This window comes from Mus caroli, chromosome 9 (genome assembly GCF_900094665.2).
Source record: "Mus caroli chromosome 9, CAROLI_EIJ_v1.1, whole genome shotgun sequence".
Taxonomy (NCBI): Eukaryota; Metazoa; Chordata; class Mammalia; order Rodentia; family Muridae; genus Mus; species Mus caroli.
This window is the reverse complement of record NC_034578.1, coordinates 51,931,805-51,952,196: the sequence shown is the minus strand read 5'-3', so window position 1 is coordinate 51,952,196 and position 20,392 is coordinate 51,931,805. Positions and strand designations below refer to the sequence as shown.

The window sequence follows — 20,392 nt, the reverse complement described above, 5'->3', positions numbered from 1 at the left end:
ACGCCTGAATTATAGCTCTCATATGAGGGAAAGGTGACAAACTGATTTTTAAATGGTTCTTTATTCATAAACTTGATGCAAGTTTACAAAATTTACTGTACATTGCCAAATAAATCTGCAATGAAAAAAAAAAAAAAAAAAAAAAAAAAAAAAAACCAACCCCAAAACATGCCAAATGTGCAGTTGTCAATCTGCTAGCCATTAGGAAATTAGAATTCAATAATGTATTCAAGATTTAGCCTTAGGCTTAAGGAACTTTATAATGTGTTGAAGAATTCTGTCTTGTCACTTGTCATCTGAGCCACTGGCAATCATTTATTTAGGGTAACCAAGTGACCAAGAATACCAGATATCTTTTATGCCCTCTTAACCAACAGAATCAAGAGAAACTAACACCACACATAAAATGCACAAGGGCCACATCTCCTAGATGTGGTTTGCAAAGTTTTAAAAAAAATCTCAAATCAAATATATAAGAAATACCGTTTAATTTTGTACTGGTTTGTGCAGGAAAATGTGCTTCTGGGTTTCTTTTTAAAAGTGCTTAAATAGCTAGATTTAAATCAAACATGGATCAAAAAAAAAAAAAAAAGTCTATTACCAACCAAAGAGAACTGATTCAGGTAAGGTAGTAAAAAATGCAAAATACATTGATCTGTGTCACATTTTAAAAAGAATGAACACAGGCTGAGCTCCTACGGTCTTCTGATGTAAAAGCCACTGCATGACTACCGCAAAAATTTAAGGATCTCCAATTTAGGTATCTTTCATAATTTTGCTAAAAGAGTCTTTGTGCCAACCATTCCATAAGTTTATTAGTTTATCGTCAATTGCAACACCCCGCTAATAAATGGAAAGGTAAAATGACCTCATACTTTAGAACTTCAGGCTCTGCACTGTGGCTCTTCCTCACAAGAAATGCTGAACCAACAGGAAGCAGGTTCAGTCCACCAGGACCCTGCTGCTCCAGTGGAAATTACTGCTCACAAGTGGCTGCCTCGTTTTGCTGTACGCTAATATGGTACAATTATGATCATACTTTCAGATTAGTTCAAACCTTCACATAACCGTGAAAAAGTGTAACAATTTAATGAAGAGGCTTCCTGTCATAATTTTGGCAATAAAATTATTTCAGACGTGAAAAAGCTATGGTTTAGAAGACCTAAAATTTCTAAACCAGTATTGACCATCAGTTAAACTTTTATTGGCTCTAAACAAACAGGATTTTGCAAATCTTCATACCCCATAGGCTCAATATAGAAAGGTTACTGTAAAATCACAGCTGCAGTAAACTGATGCTCACTTCCCTGCTAAAAGATTTCACTTTTCAAGAAAGAGGTGGTAGGGAGTGGCTATTGTGTGTACTTATCAGGAAAAATACAGTAAAGGCCCCACTGCTCAGTCCAAGATACCTAAAGTGAGCAAAATGAAAAGGCTGTAACTGGATGTCAGTTGACAGATTATCCACTAAATGATCTATTAGCTAATATCTTCGGTACTGCTGTTATACGGGCACTCAAAAGCTTATGTCTGTACGTTGGAACGATTTTCTTTAAAGCAACATTGGTCCAGACATATGTCAATGTAGTTAGCCATCTTCCTTTGGAGGTGTGTACCAGCCTGAAATAAAATGGGAAAAGGTTAACTACATCAATCTTGAAGCAGTTAGCATCAATCTTGAAGGCATTACTAAGATCAGGTCCAGCTCTATTCATAACTGTGTTGTTTAATCCTACTGTAGAAACTTACACTTGTTTAGTTATTAACTAAACAACATTTTATATCTGACTTGGATTTTCAGCATCTCTGTATGAATGGTACTCCTAGCTGACAGTGACATTATGAACTAACGGCTACATGTTAACCTTCCATCTCAGTTTTGTATTTAAAAGCAAACCTCACTCAAAGTATCCCACACACAAAATCTTGGTGACCAGAATTTAAAACAAACAAACAAAAGCATTGGTAGGGAAAGTGCTCTCATCACATTAAAATTCCAGCTATGTGAGACAGTCCATCAGAGTTAGTAATCTTATAATGTACACACTACACACATCAAGTTACTCATGGTAGGGACATGAATCCACTGCTCTCCCATCAATGCAAAACTCTCTGTCTCTCTCAAATACATTTTCTATAAACATCTTGTGAACACCAATTGTAGGGTTTGCTTAGAGAAACAAAAAGGGAGAAACGTGCCCGCTTGCTCAGGCTCCACAAAAGTGAGCTCTCACAGAAAGGCACCTGGATGCTCAGTCCTGCCTGGAACAAAGCAGGCACTAGGACACACTCACCTGATGTACTTACTACTACTATACAAGCCTAGGCTTAACTTCATATTTTAAGACCTTCCTTTGAAGTTTCAAGATTTGGGTTTGAATACTATTACTAAAAGGAGTCACGGGAAAAGTGACAAGTTGTCTTTGTCATTAAAATAAAGTGCAAGACACAAATCTAAACTTACAAACTAATACGCCTATTAAGTGTGTACACAGAGGGCAACATACTGTGTCTTCCTCAATTTTTTTTTTTTTTGGAGACAGGTTCGTAACCTGGAGCACAAAGATTCAGACTGGCTGGCCAGCAAACCCAAACCTCTTTCCTTCTCTGCTTCCCACAGTTGGGATCAGAGGCATCCATTGCCACACCTGGCTTTTCAGGTACATTCTGAGAACAAACTTAGGGCCTCCTGCATGGTAAGTTCCCAGCCCAACCCACGTCTAGCGGCAGTAAGAGCACGTACTCCAGTACCTACCCTAAGGCAGCTCTCTTACTCTGCACTGAAGAGCTTTAGTTTCCCTTTCACTACTACAATGAATTCCTTATTCAGGGCTCTTGGTTACACAGTGCTCTGCATAGGCACTATTCTTTTTCTTCATGTTTTCTAACAGACACTTTGCCAACTTCAGATGAGGAAACTCGGGATGAAAGAGATCACAGAGGCTGGCAAAATGGCTCAATGGGTGAAGGTACTTGCTGCCAAGCCAGACAACCTGAGCTTGACTCTCAACACCTACATAGTGTGTGCAGTGGCAAATACATACACACAGAAACAAATTTCTCTTCTAAATAAATCTGAGGACTTGCTTAAAGCCACAGAGCTAGGGAGTGACATAAATGGCACTTGCAAGTAGGTCTTCCAAGCTAGGCCAGGTGGCGCAGGCCTATAATCCCAGCTACTGGGAAGATGGAAGCAGAAGGACTCAAGTTCAAGCCTTGCCTGCAGAGTGACTTCAAAGCCAGCCTGAAACTTAATGAGGTCTTGTCTTAAAAAGCCAAACAAAAACAAGAAAAGAGAATCAAGAACCAGATGACACACACACAGTAAAGCTCTATGTCAGAAGTCCAGTGTTTTTGCCTGGTAGGGTTGTAAGTTTGACCCTGAGGTAGGAAGGCATCTGACGATGTTTCAGAAGCAGGTGGCCGTGGTCCTTTCACATGAGCTCCGCTTCAGGAGAGCCCTACACAGAGCTGCTAGCACAACTCTTTTCTTACAAGTATATTCCAGGTGAGCAAAGGAATTTATCTATTAACCTAAGTTCTTGGCAACGACTCAAAGGCACTTAGGTCAAGGAATTCAGGGCATCAGCTTTTGATAGAAAGAGTGTTAAGATTTGTTCCAAGATTACAAATATAGAAAATGTTTTTCTCCTCACTGTAATTAACAGTATTTGATAAAAAATTAAGACAAAAACACAAAAATGAACAAGGCAAACATCAACGTGTTATGTGTAACTTCATACATAATAAGCACTTGCTGAGGTAGACATACCGTTTTTCTCATGTATCTGCACAATGGAATTATAGGACTGCTGGGCTCGTGCCAGATTATACTGATTCTGAAAAAGAAGTATACATTATTAAATCAAAACTGCAGGCCAATGAAAAGCAGAGTAAATTTCTAGATGCATCATTACTATGCTTAAAAGAACATTTTCATTTTTCAGACAACTTGTGTTACTTTCCATATTTACTATAAGTTTATAAGAATAACAAAACCAAAATTGTATTTCACTAAAACCCCAAAACTTCCAAGCTGCTGTCTTAAAGTCTTCCTACCACTGGTCAAGCATGAGAGTTTATAGTCCTAGTGTGGGTCTCCCCACACTATCTGATCAAGTCAAAGGAAACACATGTGGATGAGTAAAACCCCAACTTCTAACTTCATCCAAAACGACAGTCTATGAAATCATGTTTTCAGATAAGAAAACACCAAGCTTCAGGCACCAGGAATGTAAATACTTATAAATTTTAGTATTTGTAAATATTTTAAATGTAAAGAATGTCCATGATTGCCACCAAGGTACCTCTTTTGGTTAAAGTAAGAAGGTATGTTCTCTAAGAAGCTAAGTTCAGATTGAATTTTGCCTTAAAAGTTTGAATGGCCTACTTCTTAACTTCAAATAATAAATACCAGACACACTCTCCGTAACAGGTCACCCCACCGACAGCAGCCCATCATACAACCTGCTGTACAACAAAGACAAGGGCAGAAGACACAGAATGTACAGACAGTCTCCCAACAACCAAACCCTTCCTGTCCCTGCTTCCCCTATACTGAGCTACATTTACTAGTTTCTCGTACACTTCTCTGGAAGCTTTTGCAAGGACATTCATGTGCAGGCTGTTTTCCAAAGACCAACTATGTACTGGCCAAGTATGGGCAAAACCCACCTGGAACGATGCTTCTGCATCAAAGGCCCTGCTCAGGTCTCCACCTGGGCTGCAAGGCCATCCATCTGTGAGCTCCTCCAAAGAGCCTCCCAGGAGCCCCTCAACTCTGTAGAGCCACATTCTTCTTGGGGTTCCAGCCTGCTGGTCTACTATTCAGTTCAGCCGAGCCAGTTTCCATGCATTTGTGAGCTATTATTTTTATTGCTGTAAACAGACCAGTTGTAAACAGACCCTATTTCCTATAGATCCTATTTTCTGCCGTAGGCATCTAAGACAAAAAAATAATCATCTCAAAGATATTTTTAAAATACTTTCATGGGTCGGGCAGTGGTGGCGCACGCCTTTAATCCCAGCACTTGGAAGGCAGAGACAGGCAGATTTCTGAGTTCGAGGCCAGCCTGGTCAACAAAGTGAGTTCCAGGACAGCCAGGGCTATACAGAGAAACCCTGTCTCAAAAAAAAAAAAAAAAAAAAGAAAATAAATAAATTTCATGGGCTGGAGAGATGGTTCCATGGTTAAAAAACACTGGCTGCTCTTCTAGAGCACCAAGATTCAATTCCTAGCACCCACACAGTGGATAACAACTCCAGTTCCAGGAATCTGATGCACTCTCCTGGCCTCTGCAGGCAGCAAACATGTATACAGTACATAGACAAACAAGAAATGCAGGCAAAACATCAATTCACACTAATTTATTTACACAAAAAGAAAAGTAAAAGAGAAAGAGATGGGGCTGATGAGATGGCTCAGCAAGTTGGAGCACATACTGCTCTTCTGAAAGTCCTGAGTTCAAATCCCAGCAACCACATGGTGGCTCACAACCACTCGTAGTGAGACCTTACTCCCTCTTCTGGTGCGTCTGAAGTCAGCTACAGTGTACTTACATATAATAAATAATAAATAAATCATTGGGCCTGAGCAAGCAGGGACTGAGCGAGCAGGGCTGACTGGAGTAAGCAGAGGTCTTAAAAAAATTCAATTCCCTCAACCAAATGAAGGCTCACAACCATCTGTACAGCTACAGTGTACTCACATACATAAATAAATCTTAAAAAAAAAAAAAAAAAAGCCGGGCGGTGGTGGCGCATGCCTTTAATCCCAGCACTTGGGAGGCAGAGGCAGGCGGATTTCTGAGTTCGAGGCCAGCCTGGTCTACAAAGTGAGTTCCAGGATAGCCAGGGCTACACAAAGAAACCCTGTCTTGAAAACAACAAAAGAGAGAGAGGGGGGAGAGGGAGAGAAAGAGATAGACTAAACCTAACAAAATACACATGACATACTCTCAGATCAGGAAACACTGCGCCCACTCTCCTAAGTGGAACCTGTCACTGTGGACAGTCGCCACAGCTGATGACTGACCTCCAGGTTAGGACTGTAGACTGCTCCTTACATCTTTGCTAATTTCTCCCTTTTGACTCCTCTCTATCAATGAGTTGGATTTTGATCTATTGTTATTGGCTCACTTTGCACTTCAGCATACAAGGAACTAGCTCTCGGTATTCTGGAACAAGGTGAGCATTAGTAGACTCTCCTCTCCCTCACCTTCCCTACCCTTGTAACTTCATGGCGTCCAGCCTCTCCCTTTCATGCCCCAGGCGTCATGTCCTTCCTTTTCCTGCTGCTGGGAGCCTCCTTTAGTGTCTGACTGCATTGTTGCTGCTATCTCAGACACTGCAGAATTTTATTTTCAAATTCCTATTTGACCAAGTGGAACCTGTCACTTGGGCTGTACAAGTGGGCTGTATAAGTCTGAATTTCCACAGGACATTGTATATTTCTGGCATATTAACTTACCTAAGCTTTATTTAACTAGATCAGGGAGTATCTGCTTCTTTTTTGTTTTTCAGCAGTACAGGTTGTCTTTACTCAACTTTAAACATCTTCTTTTCAAGAAATTTACTATTGCCATTACAGTTCAAAATTATTTTTAGTTTTACATGTTCTTTTTACTATAACTTAGAAATGCACTTAAATTTCCAAGTTCATATATACTCTAATCTTCATTATCTTCTAAATTACATTGAATTATATAGTTTTGGAAGATAGCACTGTTTTTATGTTGTCTGCCTTGCTGTGAACTTTTTCAATTTCTTATGTATGTCTGGATAAGACACAGGACATCTCACCCTGAGCAGAGATCAGCTGGTTTAGCCAGCAGACAACGTATGCAGCCCTTCCTTTGTTGGTATATTGATCTGGATTTCCCTGTGCGTTTATGAGGGTTTTCTCTCCAGTTTTAAGCTATTCTGTATATTCTGTTAAGATTCTTCAGATCTCTCAACTTCATTTCCAGTCTTTCATGGTTCCATTTTTAAATGTTTTTCTTTGGCTTTTTGAGATAGAATCTCATTTAGGCCACTGTGGCCTTGAACCCACTATGTAGCCAAACATTACCTTGAACTTCTGATCCTACTGTCTCCATCTTTTCTAAGTGCTGGGGTTATAACATATGACCATGTACTTAGCTATTTTCTTCCTCTGACATTTCATACAACTATTTTATTGCATTTCAATAACTACAGTTTTTATTTTGTTCTGTTTTGTGTTTTGAGGTGCTGGGGATTGAACACACACTAAGTAGGCACTTTACCACTCAGCTACAACCTCAGTCCTTACCCCTATCTTGGGATCTGATATTTCATGAACCAGTCCTTGGGGACATGTATATAACATTCACATTTCTGTCATTTCTGTGCCCTGGATGGCCTAGTTGTGATCTTTAACTGAACTCCCTATTTGATTTTAATCTTTGGGAAGTCTACAAGCTTCAATTAGAAACACTTTTCTCTAGAGGATGAGTTTGCTTCTGGTGAGAGCTGAGAATACAGTTAACATGGGATCAGAATAGCCCCTGTGGAGAATCAGGCTCCTATATTTGGCAGCACAACTCACTTATGGATACAGGGCCAGGGATTAGTCACTCCCCGGCTTGTGGCCATTACGAAGAGTTCTACAGTAGGTGGCAGCAACAGAAGGCTCCTATCCTGATTGCAGAAACAGGGTCAGCACTGCCCCAAGGCTATGTGTTCCAGGACTTCACTATCATTGACAGATGGTCCCTCTGTAACATGCATGTTTAACACATTAGCTTGCTTTATTCAGTTTATAGTTTTGAAGATAGGGCCTCCTTATAGAGCCCAGTTAGGTCTAGTCTCACAATGTAGCCCACATGGCCTCAAATTTGCAATCTTCCCTCCTAAGCTCTCCAAGTGCTGGGAACTATTTCTATGAACAGGCCTATACTCTGAAAGAATTTATTATTTGTGTAGCCCCAAGTTAATGCTACAGACTTTATTTCTTAGTAATTGAACAGGAAACACCCTGGCCTACATCCTTCTAACTCCATGACTTGTTCCCACTCCTTCTGGCTAAACACTGTCGGGGAGTGGGGGAGCTGACGGCAAGAATGTACTTCCACCTCTCCACAGGCTCTTGCCTGGACAAAGCTACCAGTTCTCAGTCCCATTAACCCAACCCAGTCTCAATCATGTCTGCTGAAAAGAACTCAGATTCCCAGCATATGTATCAGTTAATTCAGCTTTTTAAAAGGCAAGCACACTTAATTACTTTTAACCAACAACTGACAATATATTTAAGATATTGCATCTTGGCTTTTTGACTAAGATCAAATGTAAATATTTAAAATATTCTAAAGTAATAAATATATTACAGAAATTTGTAGAGCATAAAATATCAATCTCATTTTTAACTTAACCCTACTTGTATTTTAAAAACCCCTAATCAGTAACAATGGCTATTAGCATTTGCCTGTCCTTCCACTGTAACTGAACTTGGTTCATCAGACCTGCATGGCAGCAATTCTATCTCATGAATTGACTTGCTGGTCTTTTATTATTTTGAATTATGTGTATATATGTCTTTATGTTGAGTATGTACATATGAGTGCAGATGCCCAGAGCCTCAGATCCCTCTGGAGTGGGAGCTAGAGGCAACTGTGAGCTGGCTGCCACAGATTCTCCGTAAGAGCAGCAACTGTTCTTAAAAGCTGAGTCATCTACTCAAGCCCTGTATCTTCCCTTTTTGTTGCATTTATTTTATGTGTGTATGTGGGAACACAGGGAGAGACATGTACCATAATGTGAATGTGAAGGTCAAGATAACCTTGGAAATTGGTTCTCCCATTGAGATTGAGCGCAGGGCCTCTCTCTGGCTTGGTGCCAAATGTGTTTACCCACTGAGCCATCTCACCATTCAGCTTTCTTTTTTGATTGTTTAGGATTTTAGTGGTTTTTGGTTTGGTTTGGCTTTGGTTTTTTGAGACAGGGTTTCTCTGTATAGCCCTGGCTGTCCTGGAACTCACTTTGTAGACCAGGCTGGCCTCAAACTCAGAAATCTGCCTGCCTCTGCCTCCTGAGTGTTGGGATTAAAGGCGTGCGCCACCACGCCGGGTGATTTTAGTGTTTTTGAGGTAGGGTTTCACTCCATAGCCCAGGGTAGCCTGGCACAACATCCCAACTGCTAGAACTATAGACATGAATCACCATGTCAGACTTTTGTAGTATTTTCTTTTTAAGTTAACACTTAAGACTATCCCCTGCAGAGTTTGTAATTCAGGAATTCTATTATATTGTACAAAGTTTCCACTTTCTTAGCTGAAAATATTTTTTAATTAAAAAAAAAAAAAGAGTGAGGTTTTATCCTAAAAATCTCCCTGAATTCACCTTCTACTGCACTAAGCATATAAAGTCACTTCTGTCAACCATGAAAGCATACAGGATGATGGTCTCAAAGATTCTATAATCTATGTCTTTACAGCCATCTTAGCTATGTGCTATAGTTTATATAACAAAATTGCAAAAAGATATGCAAAATTAAGCAATGTATGAGCGTACTTCAATCTACAAAAGTACCCAGCAGCCTGACCTAGCATCGTAAGTATAATGCTTTTTCTTTCTTGCCAAGAAAACTACAAATCATAAAAAAAAAAAAACCATGCAGATTTAAAGTAATTGAAGTGGAACAAAGAATACTGGTGGTTCTAGAATTTCAAAACTATAGAGAACTTAAATGTCCCTGCCCTTCTGTATTTGATACACAGTTCTCAGAAGAAGGAAAGTCTGCACAGTATACAGGTAAATTTCAATTACCAAAGAAAGAAGAAAGACAAAAATCACTGTTCTATGCCCTTCTAATTTTCTTTTAAAATGGAAAACATGTAAAATTTAACATCAAATTCTCTATATAAATAGATCCCAGGTAGAAAGCACTGAAGAACATGTCAGTGCCTTATTTCTAGGTACTCAAAATTACAAGTCACCTTTTCAGGTTTTTGTGATATTATTTACTTTAGGAACTTTGCATGAGCAAATATTTTAACATTAAAAAGGTTTTAGATTGGGCTGATGAGATGGCTCAGCAATTAAGAGCACTGACTGCTCTTTGGAGGTCATGAGTTCAAATCCCAGCAACTACATGGTGGCTTACAACCATCCGTAATGAGAAACAAACAAACAAAAACACCCTATGGGGCAGAGCGAGGCCAGAGCAAGAGGGAGAAGGGAAGGGGAAAAAAGTTTTAGATTATAGTACATGACCATTTTATTGACACATTAAGATAAAAAAACATAGATTCACATATACTGTTAAGAAATGTTGGTCTGACCCATTGGTGATGGCGCACGCCTTTAATCCCAGCACTCAGGAAGCAGAGGCAGGTGGGTCTCTGTGAGTTCTAAGCCAGACTGGTCTACACAAAGAAACCCTGTCTTCAAAAGCAAGCAAATGAACAAAATAAATAAGTAAATGCTTGTTTGATATGAATTATTGGACATTGGTGAGCTGCCTAACTTCTAGATTTTAAACAAATGGCATTTTTGTTCCATATAAACAAACAGCTGTTAAAAGCAACACTATCAGCCCAAATACTGATTTTTCAAATGATCTTTTAAATTTTCCTTTTTCTGTGGATTAACATTCTAAAATAATCTCATGATTTGAAGTAAAATATAACTATAAATCTTACCTGAATAAACAATGAAATTTTACAAAGAACTTTAGGGGAAACATTCACTATACAAAAAAGTATCAGATCAAAGTTGATTTCCATCACAAAAGTTTTTTTTCAAAACACACATCATGAATATCTATGAGTAACTGCAATCCCACCTAGAAAGAAGTAAATTCATCACACAGCTCAGTGAATAAGTGCTCAGACTATGCCTGACCAACTGAAACCCTTGTCTTGAGCCTTTGACCTTAGGAGTTATCAGACCCTGTGTGCCTCAGTTTCCTTATCTATAAAATGAAGACAACAGAACATTTCTCTTAGGTTATGAAAGGGTTGAAATGGCTACTGATGTAGATTAGAATAGAGTCCAGCATGTACACACTGGCTGAAAATTAACGATGCTAACATGGTCCCAGTTTAGAGAAACCTCAAAGTCCACCCAAGTTTTTTACTTAGCGTGTTATATTTAGCCATAATAAGCTCAGACTGACTATGAAAGACAATGTGGCTAAGGAACTGTAATGAGTATCTTCTCTTACACATCTGTTTTCTACCTACACTTTTCTAAAACAAGAAAACCAAATTAAAAAAAATAGAAATAAATGGTCTCAAAAAAAACTACAATGGGGGATGGGGGCCTGGAGAGAAGGCTCCTCAGTTAAGAATGTTTTTTCTTGAAGAGGACCTGAGCTCAATTCTAATCACCCACATGGTGACTCACAACTGTCCATAACTATAGTTCATCCAATGCCCTCTTCTCACCTCAGAGGGCACCAGACACATACACACAGGCAAACACTCATAGACACAAAAATAAATTTAAAAAATAGAATCAAGACAGGAAGATGCCTCAGATGTAAGGCATGCCAGCCTGGGCACCCCAGCACGTCTGTGAAGTTCTTCGTCAAGTACCTTATTTGCTCCAAACTGCACCCGGGCTTTGCCTTTCACTAAGGTGGCATTGATCTGCATGATGACAGATTCTATTGAGTAGGCACTGCTCCAGCCCTGTGGGAAGAACAAGGTGCATCTAAACTCAGCAGTCTTCATAATTCCCATTCAGAAAAACCTAGTAAACCATCACAGAGGAGGACCCCAACAACAGAAATTCAGTGCTAACAAATCTGTAGTGACAGGAAAAACATTGGGCCACTTCTAGGATCTCACAAGCCACCCCATGTTCTAATTGTCACTGAGGAGATTATAATTTCAGATTAACATCACTCTCAATGGCTGTTCCAGCATGGAACAAGCTCCAAGTACAACAACAACTTACTACTTTACCTGCAACTTGTCTATAGAAGTAGGCGCTACTACATTTAAGATCTTTCCTCTTAGAATCCATCTTATCTAGGAAAAGAGTCCACGAAGGCTAAGAACTGTACACAAGAGTTACCTGTTTTGTGAGAAGTTCCATACACAGTGCTCCTCCACCCAACACATACCTTTAAAAAAGGAAAGCAAGCATACAAAATCCTCCTTAAAATACTTAAGTACATTACTAAGATAGTACTCACACAAAATTAGAAGATAATATACCAAAATAAAAACTGTTGTTAGAGACATAAGGCTGCGGCCAATTTCAAATGTTTATAGTCATTACTCTAATATAATCAACTTGTCAAACAAGTTGAACAGAATACTAAACTTTTCTGATGTCTAAATTAAAAACTTGGCTCCAAACATCCCAGGAACAGGAGCAAAAGAATCTGTTTTCTCAATGGCCACACACTCATGTTCTTCAGTCTCTGTAGCTTTCTCTGCACCTCTGCTGCAAGGCTGACAACTCTGCTGACAGTTGCAAAGAGCTGTACAGTCTCAACCTTCAGTGTTTTGTTGAGACGGCACAATAGAGCCCACATACCCCCTTAACATACCTCCATTTCACAATAGAGCCCACACACCCCCTTAACATACCTCCATTTCTATAGATTTATACAAAATTTAAGCTCACTTCTGATTCTGAGATTGTTGTTTTAGATCAGCCAATAGTTTTTCTTCGTTTTATAGCTGCGCTATGAAAGAAGCTACTTTGGTTTTCCCTCACTAGGCTTTCCTACCTTCCTCCTCCTTCCATTAGGTCTTCTTCACTTGATCCTGTGGCAATGTGATCTCGTGTTTAGTCTTTAGGTCGGACCCATCGCTATGGGTGCTTTTCCTCGCTTTTGTATATATGTGGTGTGTGTGTATGTGTCTGTTACATACACTCTGGAGGTTAGAAGTAACCCCACCTATCCATCATACTGTTTAAGACAGGGCATCTCAATGAACCTCTCACCAATTTGCTAGTCTAGCTAGCCAGACAGCTTCAAGGACTCTCCTTTCCCCACCTCCCCAGTGCTCAGGCTTCAGGAATAAGCCATCATACCCAGACTGTATGCAGGGTCTAGTGATCTCAACTCAGGTCCTAATTTCTCAGCAATCATTTTACCAACTGAGCCATCTCTTCCATTCCTAGAACATTTTCTAAAATTATTATTTCTTTTTCCTACATACCAGTTAATGACAGATAAATCCAATATTCACAGTTAAATATGCTTACCGGAGAAAGGAGAAAAAAAAAATACTTGTGACAGAATTTACAATGTTATAGCAACACTAAACTGTAAAAAAAAAAAAATTAATGTTGTTACACTTAGCTAGGAAAGGGCTGGTGTTCTGAGGAAGGGATACAAAAGTTTAAAATTCACTATATTTCCACCCTATGTTTATTTTGTGTATGTAAATATTTGGCTAGGTTACCTAATATTTTCCTTCCAAAAATAGCCATGGGCTTTATGATAGAAAAATGTCTACCTTCACTGCCTAACCCAGAAGCATGCGGGAATGTTTAAAGGTAACAAAATGAAACTTGACAACTTGAAACATTTGTGTGCGCCCTCTGAGTGTGTGATTCCCCACTCAGCCTAACAGTATTTGTGATCAGTGTTGTAACTGTTTGCCAAAAGCAGAAGCAAGATGTCTAAGGGATCATTTCAGTCTTGCTGAGGATCGCTCAAGATTTTGGGTTTCTGAAAGAGCAACATTTCCCAAACAGTAAACCAGAGGATACCATCTTCTGAGATGCCAACAGGTCACAAAAAATTAGAAGCTATTAAGTGATTTGTGGAAAACAGAATAGGAGCTGTTATTTAGTGACTTTGTGGGGGGGAAGTCTTCAACAAGTCCTTCTGGAGTAAGCATCATTGAGCCTGAGTTCATAAGGCCTAATATACCACATAACTTTCTGGAAGATGTAACAAAGGAGCAGGCTGCAGGCACCACCTAAGTCATCTGTTAAGGAAGTACTCCGTGATAGTACTGTAGACATCTAAATGGCTCAACACGTCACAAACACAGACCTGTTTCTGCTGGGCTTTACAGACACATGGCCAGTTGTGCCATACTCTACTTCCCAACATCAGGCCACACATATTCTCACTATAGTGAGAAATTTTACCAGGTTGTGATCTCAAAAACAAAAACAAAAAATTATAGTTATATTTGTTTTGTACATCTAGATATTAGAAGAGACTATTTCTGAGAAGATCTAAAGTCTTTCTTTAGGAGTCACTACTACTGTCTCAAATACATAAATTATCAGCTTATGGGCAATGTTTTTAGATTTTATTATTACAGTAGAATTCATCTCACAAAGTAGAATTAGCTGAGGATTTGAAAACTCTTAAAAGATTTTTTTCCCCAAGATTTATTTTATTTTCATTCATGTGTGTGCCTGCAGAGGCCAAAAGAGGGTATTAAATCCCTTGGAGCTGAAGTACTAGGTAGCCATAAGTCACTTCACATGGGTGCTAGAAACGGACTTTGAGTCCTTTGCAAGAGAAACAACTACTCTAAGCAACGGAGCCATCTCCCCTGCTCCCCTACAAGTAGTTTAATGACACCCATATGGGGGATTGCATAATATATCATAATTAACTTGATCTTTGTCATGCTTCCCATAGCTTCATAACTACAAAAAGAAGCAGGACAAAATTCAGTACAGCTGTATGACAATCGCCAGTCAATTGTGTTAAGTAACTATTTATGCAGAGATCAGCTCCACAGCTGCCTCAGGTTACCGGATTATCACTGTGACTACACTCAGCATCACAGGCCTGTGAGATCCACAGTAACTGTAACTTTCCTGAAATCCTCAAGCGTGGTTTATATTTGAAAAACATTTTTTAAAGACAGTATCTTGATAGCTATTGACCATATTACCTAACATCCAGATACAGATTTGGATGGATCTCTCTGGCTGGCCTGGAACTCACAATCCTGCATCAGTTTCTGACAGACTGAGATTACAGGCAGGTACACTCAGCTGAAACCCATTTCTAAAGAGTCAATACCTATAAATAAACTCCATTAAGATGTCTGCTTATAAGTAAGTAATTTGTACCTGTGGTTGTGATATGGACCCCAAACTATCAGTTTCACTTGAGAACTTCTCAGAAAGGTAAGTTCTTAAGCCCCTTCAACCTACCTGACACAAAATCCTGTGTCAAGTCCAGCAATCCTGACCTCCCAGGCTCCAGGTAGTTCTGCAAAGGACTCTTGACACATACTATCACAAAAAAAGTAAATATGTAAACTTACCCTCCTGAGAGAACAGGTAACACCACTCTAACAAACGGAGGATCAAATGGAAAATTATCCTAAAAAAAAGTAAGTTTAATCAATTTTAAGAACATTATTTTTAACTTTGCATTATCTAGAAGGTTTTCAAATAATCAATAAAGAAATGTATCCTCTTTTATTACCTAGTCATGAAAGTGAAATTAGGATCAAAGGACAGATGAGAAACAAGCAACAGCAGCAAAGCCATCAAATAAGAGACTCAGGTCAGGACAGAACAGCGCAAAGCTGCACTCACTCACACCATACACTGAGCAGCATGGTGTGGTCAAGCCCGGGAGAGGCCTTTTCTTTCCACTACAGAAGAGGAATGGAAGAGGTTAGCAAACAACAGAATGCAGACTTGCAGCCAGGGAGGCAAAAGCTGGAGCTGCAGCACAGCAGAGGCCACATCCTGGGGCCTTCCGCATGTCAGGATGGGTCACGGGGGACCAATGGCCAACTATCCTTGCAGGGAGTCAAGTCTGGCTCTCAGAAATCTCCATCACTGACTGCCTAGGTATCCCCAGTCTGTGGCCCTGGCAGGGCAAATGTTAATCCCTTCTGGGAAGAACACAATACTGGAACCCTCCTCTGCAGCCTTTCTCACATAATGTCCATCAATGCTAAGACTTAGATGTAAGTCCAACAGGACAACCACAATGAGACAGAGTCAATAGGTACATGCTGCAAAACTGCTGGATATCTGGAAGGAAGAGAAGATGAAACCAAACCACAGCAGAACTGTATATCATTACAACAGAACCCATAAAGATTCTGATCTGGAGCCACAGCAGCAGGAACTAAACCCAATGGGCGACTGAGACTATGTCAACAAACTGCAGAACAGATTCAGTAAATAGGAAAATAAATAACAAACAACCAGAATGAAGTTGGGAAAGACCCCAAAAGGTACAAGAGATAGAAAATGCAGAAAATAACGACACAATCTTTATCTCACACATGTCTGAGTCTTAGAAGAGAGAAGAGGGCAAGAAAAATGGATGAGAATTTTTCAAAGACTTCTCAATGCTTGACCACTGTAAGCACTTTCAGGAAAGACTAGAATCTTCAATGCTAAGAAAGATATCTATCTTCAAGGAGCTGAAAGGAGATGACAACTTGCAAACCTAAAGATCTATATTCCTCAAAAATGCAATTACGGCCAGGCAAAGCAGCGCACACCTGCAACCCCAGCAGTCAGGAAGCAGGACCAGAGGGTAGCAAGCTTGAGACCAGCCTGTGATTCAGAACAAGACCTTGTCTCAAAGAAAAGGAAATAAAGCAGATGCATTTTCCCATCTGCAAGGCCATACTAAAAAGAAAACTTAACAATATTTTGGCAGAAAAAAAAAGATAATGCTAGCTATAACCTGAGAGAATAAGTTTGGCTGGTCTCAGAATCCAAGTAAAGGCTGTAAATGTATGTACTGAGAACCTAAGGCGGTGGCTCTCAACCTAGCTCACAGAACAGATAACATGCATATCAGATATCTACATTATGTTTCATAACTTAGCAAAATTAGTTATGAAGTAACAACAAAAATAATTTTATGGTTGAAGGTCACCACAACATGAGAAACTGTATTAAAGGGTCATAGTATTAGGTAGTTTGAGAAGTACTGCTAAAGGCTATGACATTACAAAGGCAAAAAATGAATATTGGACTTTGACAATTCAAGGATATATAGAGCGTGGAACTACACAAAACGGCTAGGAGTCTAAGTCTACTTTCTTCTACTTATTTATACTATATAGAAGACAGACCTATCTTGTCAATATCTCTTATGGATGCCACATTCTAACTGGATTGTTTTGGTTGTAGTTATGACAAACCATGCTGCTCTACACATTCTTGTGTGTTTCCTGGTGTCTAAGCATTCATCTTTTGTGGAGTATACACCTCAACAACTCCTTAACTAGCCAAACTCAGTATCAACATTTAATTCCAACACTTGGGAGTTGGAGGGAAGTAGGCAGATCTCTGAGTCTGAGGCTACTCTAGTCTAGATACCAAGTTCAAGGCTACACAATGAGATCCTGTCTCAAAAAAAAAAGAAAAGGAAAGGAAAAAAAAAAATCCTGAACTCAAATCCTACCAAATTGTTCTCCAAGGCAGCTGAGTCACTTACATTCTCCCATTAGAAGGACATGAATCCCATTACAATGTTCTTACCTTAAAAGAGAAGTTAAGCAAAATATATTCTATGCCTTCTTTTTCTTTTAAGATCTGAAGATCACTGTGCAAAGGACTATCAGAGTCAACCCTAAGAATAACAAAACAAAAGCCAGTTCAAACAAGATTAGAGAAACCTTTCTTACTAAGCTCCAACTGAACCAGTCCAAAAGGGACAACAGAGCCTCCAAGGTAAATTCTAACCACAAGTTCTAAAGTGCGCCATAGTCCCGGGGGGGGGGGGGGGGTGTCACTATGGGCTCTCTAGCTCCTTGGGAACAAAGGAAATCTGAAATTAACGGTCATTCCAAAGAACAACAGTTAGATACACGTAACTTTTCAAACAACTGAAAAACATTTTGGTGCTATCCTTTCCTAAAATTGTATTTTTAACGAAGAAGTTTAAGAAATTTACCGCCAATAAAACCACCAAAAAAACCATTTTTTCTATAATTCTTCTATATGTACTACCTAAATCTCCTTATTTCAAACATAAACAGGATCACAGGCTCATGCTATCTGAATACATTTTGTTTGTAAACTGTCACAATCTCCTAAGCGTGTCAAACACTTCCTGCCTATCCACTACTCCCCGCTGTCTGACTCCCCATTGAGCCTCAGAATGAGCTCACTATGGTACCTTAACAACTTCTACAGCAGTGCTGCCCAAGCACATGCAGAATATAAAACTATGAGATTGATAAGGCAAAAAAGGAAAGAGAACCCAACATTTCATTGTAAAAACCAGGGTAGCACAGAAGGTACTTACTTGTGTAGTTTGACATGCCAGTCATATAAGCTGTCATTTATTAGCTCCACTGAATAAATCCCTGTGGAGACATAGGGCACACTGGTTACTCTTCATTTCCATTACTCTGGTGTAAGCTAACTCTAAATATACTAAACAGTCAATAACAGCAAATTTTCACTATCAAAATAACTAAAGCTATCAACTAAAAGATACTTAAATGAATTTTAAAAAACTGAAGCCGGGCGTGGTGGCGCACGCCTTTAATCCCAGCACTCGGGAGACAGAGGCAGGCGGATTTCTGAGTTCAAGGTTTGAGGCCAGCCTGGTCTACAAAGTGAGTTCCAGGACAGCCAGAGCTATACAGAGAAACCCTGTCTCAAAAAAACCAAAAAAAAAAAACCAAAAAAAAAAAAAACCTGCTTAGTACTCACTTTCACTGAAAAACAAACATTATGCAAGTAACAGTTCAATGTATATAGACACTTCTAAGAAAATATCCTTCTATATATATTACTTTAAGCTTCACTTTATGAGACATCTTTTTTCTACTGTCCCCATTTTTAGAGCATGCATGTAAATTTATTCTTTTTAGTATTTGTATTATATTATGTATGTGTCTGTGTCGATGTATATATACCACCTGAGTATGTGCCTATGGAGGCCGTAGGGTATCAGATACCCTAGACTGGGAGTTAGAGGCAGCTGTGAGCCGCTTGACACGAGGTCTGGAAACTGGAACTTGTATCCTCTCCAAAAGCACAAAGTGCTCTTAACTATTCTCCAGCTCTTAATATTAACGTTTAAACAACTCTATATTATTCTTTTTAATAAATTATTCCTAAATTGGTATTTTTATTAACACTACAGCAGTATATTTTTCCTCAGGCTCTACAATATACAAATCTTACTATCTGTTTAAAAAAATTCCTGCTTTTGAGGATTGAATCCCAGGGCCCCATGTCAAGTAGGTAGAACACTGGGCAAGTATTCTACCCAAGAGTTACAGCTACAGTCTTGAAAAAGAATTTTTTTTTCATGGAATTGTGAAATGAATGAAATCTATCAATTTTAAAAAGAATGAATACCACCTCTATGGTAAGTTCTGTTTCAAAATAAGAAAACTATGAAAATAAATCCAGCAAGTTTTCCTTGTACAACAAAATATATTAATCTTACTTTTAAAAGTAGTACTACTCATGCTTCTGCCAGAAAATAAAAATCATAAGTTATATCTTTATCAGAAAAAAGGGCAAAAAAAGTTATGTAATTTTTTTAAAAAATTTATTTATTTTATGTATATGAGTACACTGTCACTTTCTTCAGACACACCAGAAGAGGAGGGCATCAGTTCCCATTACAGATGGCTGTGAGCCACCATGTGGTTGCTGGGAACTGAACTCAAGACCTCTGTGGAAGAGTAGTCAGGGCTCTTAACTACTAAGTCATCCCTCCAGCCCCTGTAATGTTTGTTTGTTTGTTTGTTTGTTTGTTTTTTAGATACAAAAGATAAACTCACTGGGCAGTGGTGACACACATCTTTAATTCCAGCACTTGGGAGGCAAAGGCAGGTGGATCTCTGAGTCCAAGGCCAGGCTGAGTTTGAGGCCAGAATAAGTTCTAGGATAGCCAGGGATACACAGAAAAACCCTGTCTCAAAAAGCAAAAATACAAACAAAAAGATAAACTCATTTTATCTCTTTTATCTTTTAGAATTTCGTTAAACCTGAGTTTCACATCTCTAAAATAACATTAATAAAAATTTCCAACTCTGTCTACCTATATTACAGTAAATGACACAAAGATAGTGTGGTGGCCCCACATTATCTAACCAAACAGAAAAATAGTGAGTTCAAAAACAGTTTGTGCCCATCTAACCCCATCATTCCCCAAAAGGAAAGCAAAGCAAAAGAGAAACAACATTCCATGGAAAGAAGCAAATGGCCAGCAGAGCCAAGGCCTCACCTGCCTTGTAGCTCTGTGATCTGTAGACGTCCCTGAGCTCCTTCATCAGTCTGTCTGATGCTTGTACTGACCCAGACACTGCACCCTGAAACAATTAATAATTAAAGGCTTAAGGTATCAAAGCCTGATGTAAAATTTTACAGTAACATTGTAAAAATGACTACCACTTAGTATTAAGAAATCAAGAAGTACAATTAAATAAAGGACTATGAAATGTTAAGAAAAACAGAAAACTGAAGACATGTGTTGCTTGTTTATATC

The 20,392-nt window shown here is 39.0% G+C and overlaps 1 protein-coding gene across 4 annotated transcripts in view; it reads right to left on the bottom strand.

Annotated features, from left to right (window-relative positions):
- The window catches only part of Ube2q2 (ubiquitin conjugating enzyme E2 Q2), a 136,621-nt gene continuing 116,229 nt past the window's right edge, over positions 1–20,392 (bottom strand). For 2 of the 4 annotated variants that reach the window (XM_029481085.1, XM_021172695.2), the window contains exons 6-13: positions 20,132–20,216; positions 18,188–18,248; positions 17,419–17,509; positions 15,225–15,283; positions 12,040–12,088; positions 11,556–11,651; positions 3,773–3,839; positions 6–1,620 (exon numbers count right to left, since the gene is read on the bottom strand). In XM_029481085.1, the coding sequence (XP_029336945.1) occupies positions 1,589–1,620; positions 3,773–3,839; positions 11,556–11,651; positions 12,040–12,088; positions 15,225–15,283; positions 17,419–17,509; positions 18,188–18,248; positions 20,132–20,216 (540 nt within the window). In that variant the 3' untranslated portion in view covers positions 6–1,588. Of the gene's footprint in view, positions 1,621–3,772; positions 3,840–11,555; positions 11,652–12,039; positions 12,089–15,224; positions 15,284–17,418; positions 17,510–18,187; positions 18,249–20,131; positions 20,217–20,392 lie in introns of all 4 variants that reach the window. The other 2 variants (XM_021172694.2, XM_021172693.2) reach the window with 2 other exon arrangements.